Raw genomic sequence first — 6,000 nt, 5'->3', positions numbered from 1 at the left:
TGAGGAGGCCTGCTATAGATGCGGGCGAAACGTCAGGAGAGAATGCTTGTGGAACACGGCCATACAGCCCGGAAAACTCACAGTAATCTGACGTAGGGGCGTCTTAGATAATGTTATGTGATATTCGAATTCCATGCATAGGATTTTTAATGACAAGGAATATTCAGAAGTGGCAGCTTCTTCCTCTAAAATGCAGCCTGGTGGGCTCCCATCCAAGTATCCACCGGGGCAGGCCCTCCTTAGCTCCCAAGATCAGGCAGGATCTGGTGCCTTAGGGCACTGGTTCTCAAACTTGAGTGTTTTGGACTACAGCTTCCAGAATGCTTCACTGTGTGCCAGGCCTGCTGAGGCCTTCTGGGAGTTGAAGTCCAAATGGCACGACAGGCCAGACTTCTCCCTCTATCTAAATACGGAAGGGCTGGCAGTTTAACAGTTTCCCCTGGAAGTGGTTTCCCCAGTGACCCGGAAGTGAAGCCTGGCCAGTGGTCTGCCTTCGGGAAGAGGAGAACCATGCAGGTCTCCAGCCTCAACGAGGTGAAGATCTACAGCCTCAGCGCCGGGCGGAGCCTCCCGGAGGTGAGAAGGCGGCGGGCCGCTCCCTTCCCTCGCCGCGCGCCCCTGCCAATCACGCGCCCCGAGCCCACGGGTCACCATAGCAACCTGCAGGCCTCAAACCCCAGTCGATCTGGGAAGCTCAGTGGCGCTAGGCCTTGGGAGGGGTCCAGTCGTAGGATCGATGTTTCAGAGGAAGGACATGGCCAAAAAAGACACACACACACACACAAAACCCGCTTCTGAATATTCCTCTTTGAATAATATTCACACAGGCCCCTTCCACAATGAAATACACCACTTTCATTGAGTTTTCTTAGGGCCCTTCCACACAGCCATGTAAGCCAGAATATCTGCTTTGAACTGGGTTATCTGAGTCCACACTGCCATATATTCCAGCTCAAAGCAGAAAATGTGGGATTTTATTCAGTTGTGTGGAAGGGTAGTGAGCCAGTGTCCTGGCCCCTGGCAGGGAAAATGAGAAGCAATTGTATCCCGCCAGCACACACATTCATTGTGGTGGCGCATTGGGTTTAACTCTTGTGCCAGCTTGTCTGCTGACCTAAAGGTTGAGTTGCTGACCTGAAGATTGCTGGTTCAAATCTGCAAGACAGTGTGAGCTCCCGTCTGTCAGCTCTAGCTTGCAGGGACATGAGAGAAGCCTCATAGCAGGATGGTAACACATCCGGGGATCCCCTGGGCAGTGTCTCTGTAGACAGCCAATTCTCTCACACCAGAAGCGACGTGCAGTATGTTCTCAAGTTGCTTCTGACACGAGATATAGATAGATAGATAGATAGATAGATAGATATGCGCATATTCAGTGTCTGTCTCTGGCTTGTTGGGGGGAAATTAATCATTGCTGGTTCGCCACATTGGTGAATGTAAGGGTGCATCTACACCGTAGCATTAATGCAGTGTGACACCACCTCAATTGCCCTGGCTCAATGGTATGGAATCCTGGGAGCTGGGAAATTGGTGAGGCACCAGCATTCTTTGGCAGACAAAGCAAAAGGCCTTGTAAAACTCCAGCTCCCATGATTCTGTAGTATTGAGACATGGCAGTTAAAGTGGTGTCAAACTGCATTCTTTCTACAGTGTAGATGCAACTGAAATTTTTAATGAATGCTCGTGCATTGTGTTGTCAAATGCTATCGCAGCCAGAATCATTGGAGTGTTGTGTGGTTTCTGGGCTGTTTAGCTGTGTTCTAGCAGCATTTTCTCCTGGTGTTTCACTTGCATTTGTGGTCCTTTCTACACTACCATATAAAATTCAGATTATCTGCTTTGAACTGGATAATATGGCAATGTAGACTCATAATCCAGTTCAAAGCCGATAATGTGGACCATCTTATTTGATAATCTGTATTATATGGCATTGTAGAAGGGGACTGAGGCTGGCATCTTCACAGGATCTGATCCTCTGAAGATGCCAGCCACAGATGCTAGCAAAATGTCAGGAGAAAATGCTGCTAGAACACGGCCATACAACCCAGAGTATTGTGTGGTTACACAGCACTCCAATGCTCATGCAGTCTTGCACCACCCATTTGGCATGGAAAGTGTATTTGAAAACGCCATGGCTTGTTTCAGTGTATATATATATATGAATATGTATGTGTGTGTGTGTGTACACACACTTGTGTATGTGCATCTATCTATCTGTGGCCAGGGACACAATATTTAAGGTGCTCCAAAGGCCACCTTTTAAACAAATCAAAGCATGAAATCTGAAGATGAGAGTAAAGGATAACAAAGACTGGATCTACACTGCCCCATATCCCAGAATCTGATCCCTGATTATCTGATTTGAACTGGATTATTTGAGTCTACTTCCAGATAATCTGGGATAATCCAGCCAAAGGCCCCTTCAACACTTACCGTTTATCCCAGAATTTGAACCCAGATTATCTTATCCCATATTATCTGGTAGCGGAGATTCATATAATCCACTACAAAGCAAATGACCTGGGATCAGATCTTGGGATATCGGGCAGTGTAGAAGGGGCCAAAGAGTGTCTGAAGGGATGAGATTGAACCATGTATTTTCAGGATGAAGACAAATCGGCCCTCTGTCAATGGATTCTGTACCCACAAATGTAACCATCTGTGGCTTGAAAACAATAAGAAAAAAACCCAACCCTTGCTTTCTCATGTTATATATAGGACACCATTTTATTTTTCCATTATATATAACGGGACTTGGGCATCCATAAGTTAAGGGGTATGTGTTTCAACCTCAACCAAATGCAGCACATGCCAAGGGTCCACTGTTTGGCCTGATTTCTTGGCAATTTCTCTATGCAGTGTTTCTCATACTCTGCTCCACCAGGTGTTTTGAACATCAATTCCCAGAAATCCCAGCCAGTTTAACAGCTATTAGGAATTGTGGGAGCTGAAGTCAAACACATCTGGAGGACCAAAGGTTGGGAACCACAGATCTATACAGTTTGAATATTCCTCAAAGTTCATATATGGGGTTATTGGCCCTAATCACATATTACCACTCCCTTATATATGGGGATTGAATGAGTAAGCCAGTTATACCCTTTACTGTCATTTTACTCCTCTGAATAAGTCCTGCTGAGGAAACCCATAAAAGGTTTGCTTGAGGGTAGCCAGAAGCCAGAACTGACTTGTAGGTCTGTGACAACAGCAAACAAGGAATTCTCAGTCCTTCTACCCAAACATTGCTACCCATTTCTCCAACTTGCTTCATTTCAGCAGTACATTTTGATTAGTGAAGAACATTATACAGGATGTTTGAAAAAGAACTCCCTAGTTTTAAGTTAAAACACATTAAAACTAGGGAGTCCTTTTTCAAACACCCTGTATTGTAACTGCCATTAAACAAAAGGAAGAAAGTCATTCTCTATGAAGGAAAATCATGTCCTGCCTGTTACTGAGTTTGCTTTATTGTGCATTTAGTATGACCCCCCCCCCTATCTATTGGATCAGTATCCATGCTTTCATTTTTCCACATCTGACAAAATACCTCCTTTGTAGGTATTTTCTCCGTCTTCCAATGTGACTGTATGATATTCTTGCATTATAAACCTTTAATTTTTAAAGGGTTCACTATTACCTGTTGTTGATCATATCCACATGGATAATGGGGGCGGGGGGGGGGGGGGTCATACTGTATTTTAGAATTGCCTGGGTTAGCATAGAACATGTGCTTTCGGCTCCTTTAAAAATAAGGAAATTCCATCATAGTCTTATTTATAAAGTCTCATATATAATGTTTTGCCAGATTGTTAGGGCGTTGAATAAAGTACCTGCTTCCTTGTGTATATGACTATTCAATTTACATTAATGCTTAATGTTACCGAATAATCTGTATTGGAGGAAAGTGATATTTTAAAAATCAACTTTTCTCATTTATAATTATCATTTTTAACACTGTTGGTTTATTTGATCTACTATTTCTATCAGATCATGTTCACCGAATTTTTCTAAATAGATAATTAGGATTTCTGGAGCATGTGATTCTATTTGTTGTTTTTATTTTATTTCCAGTAGATTCTTCCATCACTATTCCTTTCAACTCAGTTTTATTATTTTGTTTTGTTTTGTTCCAGTGGCTTTCTGATAGGAAGAAGAGAGCATTGCAGAAGAAAGATGTTGGTGAGAATGGAATGAGTGTGGCAAGATTAACACACATGCTTTCTGTCTTCCAAAAGTGGTCTGTTTTGTAGCTAGAAGTGTAAAAGCCATAGTTCTCGTAAACCGCTGCTTCTTAAAGGGTGGCCCCTGGCCCCAAATGGGGTCCTCTTAGCTCATTGTTGGGGTCCCAGAAAAATTGGCAACAGGAAAAAGTTTCTAAATGTCACCTAGTGGCTGTTATAGACATTTACATGAATCTGTTGTGCATCTGTTGTGCAGTGGACTCTGCAGACAATGCTTCAGCTGTACTTACTAAAAAAGAAAAGCAACCTGTTTAGCAAACCTCAGAAATGCTTTTTTAAAAATCATTAAATGTTTTATTTTTATATATCCAAGGCCAAGTAAACATTTTTGTGGACCGAAAGTGGAAAAGTTTAAATAGTCCTGCTATAAATTACAGCTACTGAAACATTCAGTGGCTGTGTTTTTTCAGCAGAAAGTTTTATGTTTTTAAGAAAGTGTTCTTTTCTTAAAGTGCTTAAGTGATGTGCTGTTTTAGGATGCTCACCTTTATCCACATACTATTTTTAAAAATCAATCAATATGTTTATTGTACTAGCCCAAGGCCATGACAATAAACTATGTAATTTACAGAACAATATATTCTGAATAAATAATTTTTTTCTATATTGTGAATGAAAATCACGCTGGAATGAAAATGACTGGAAAATTAAGGCCCAGTACAAGTGTGAAAATAAAAGGACTGGTAACTTATAGTAGACGTAGAGAAGAGATAAAACCTTAAAAATGAAAAATATATTTTATTCTTATAATTAGTTCAATGCATTTCGGTCTAGTAATATTTAATGGCATTCTTCAGGGGCTATTATGATTCAGTGGTTGGTTTGTTCTGACGGTATGTTACTGAAACAATTAAACTGTGCACTTACTTAGGAAATACTACTTGAGCTAAAATTAATGCCAACTTATTTCTTTGGTACTGTTGTGCATGTTTCTTTCTTATTGAAATCAATGGTGCTTTAGTTGCGACTTGTGTCCAACGTTATTAGATAAAGTATTCAAATATTATTCAACAAGAGGGAGCAGAAATCCTCATAACATTTTCACATGATTCTTTTTTTGTTCAACTGAGTGATTCAGCTACTGATGCAATTATTCTTGCCTCTGTTTTGGATCATTTAGCATAAGTCCAGGATCCAAATTACCACAAGTAGCAAGGAGACTTTTCAGCTGGCTCATTTGAACATCTGTTCTTGAAAATTAATGTCTGAATTCCAAACTGAACTGTATTCTAAGTAGCTGTAAAAGCAGAATGGACTGCCATCAGAAAGACATTGCCATCTTGTCCTATGGAAACTGGATGCCATTACAGTATCTGTGTTTAGAATAGAACTCTCCCTAATATTGCTCTGGAAATCATTTTAAAAATCATGTTCTTCTCAGTTGTGTCATCAGTAAAAACGTATTCTTAAGTGTTGACTAGAAAATCTTTCTTATGTCTATATTTTTGAAGATATTCGCAGGAGAATTGAACTTATCCAGGATTTTGACATGCCTGCTGTTAGCAACAAACTCAAAGTATCAAGGGATGGGCAGTATGTGATGGCAACTGGTAAGTAGGCCAAGAGTTAAATCTTTTCAGATTTCTGCCTGCCTTTTATAGTTGTTTAGTGTGTCTGCTTGAATTGTACTGTGCTGGTACCAGAGATGACACAGTTGGGGAAGACAAAGCACTAAAAATTGGATTGGATGCTTTTCTTATTGTGTGCCTTCAAGTTATTTCTGACTTGTAGTGACTCTGTCACAAGGTTTTCTGGGCAA

General features: G+C 41.0%; 1 protein-coding gene across 1 annotated transcript in view; it reads left to right on the top strand.

Moving 5' to 3' along the window:
- The first annotated feature begins 423 nt into the window (after nt 1-423).
- The window catches only part of nol10 (nucleolar protein 10), a 57,484-nt gene continuing 51,907 nt past the window's right edge, over nt 424-6,000 (top strand). Inside the window, exons 1-3 of the mRNA XM_003215422.4 lie at nt 424-576; nt 4,134-4,179; nt 5,693-5,791. Coding sequence (XP_003215470.1) covers nt 511-576; nt 4,134-4,179; nt 5,693-5,791 — 211 coding nt within the window. The 5' untranslated portion in view covers nt 424-510. The remainder of the gene's footprint in view (nt 577-4,133; nt 4,180-5,692; nt 5,792-6,000) is intronic.

The sequence above is a fragment of the Anolis carolinensis genome, chromosome 1 (genome assembly GCF_035594765.1).
Source record: "Anolis carolinensis isolate JA03-04 chromosome 1, rAnoCar3.1.pri, whole genome shotgun sequence".
Taxonomy (NCBI): Eukaryota; Metazoa; Chordata; class Lepidosauria; order Squamata; family Dactyloidae; genus Anolis; species Anolis carolinensis.
Note: the sequence above shows the minus strand (reverse complement) of the source record. Positions and strands in the feature narration are given on the sequence as shown.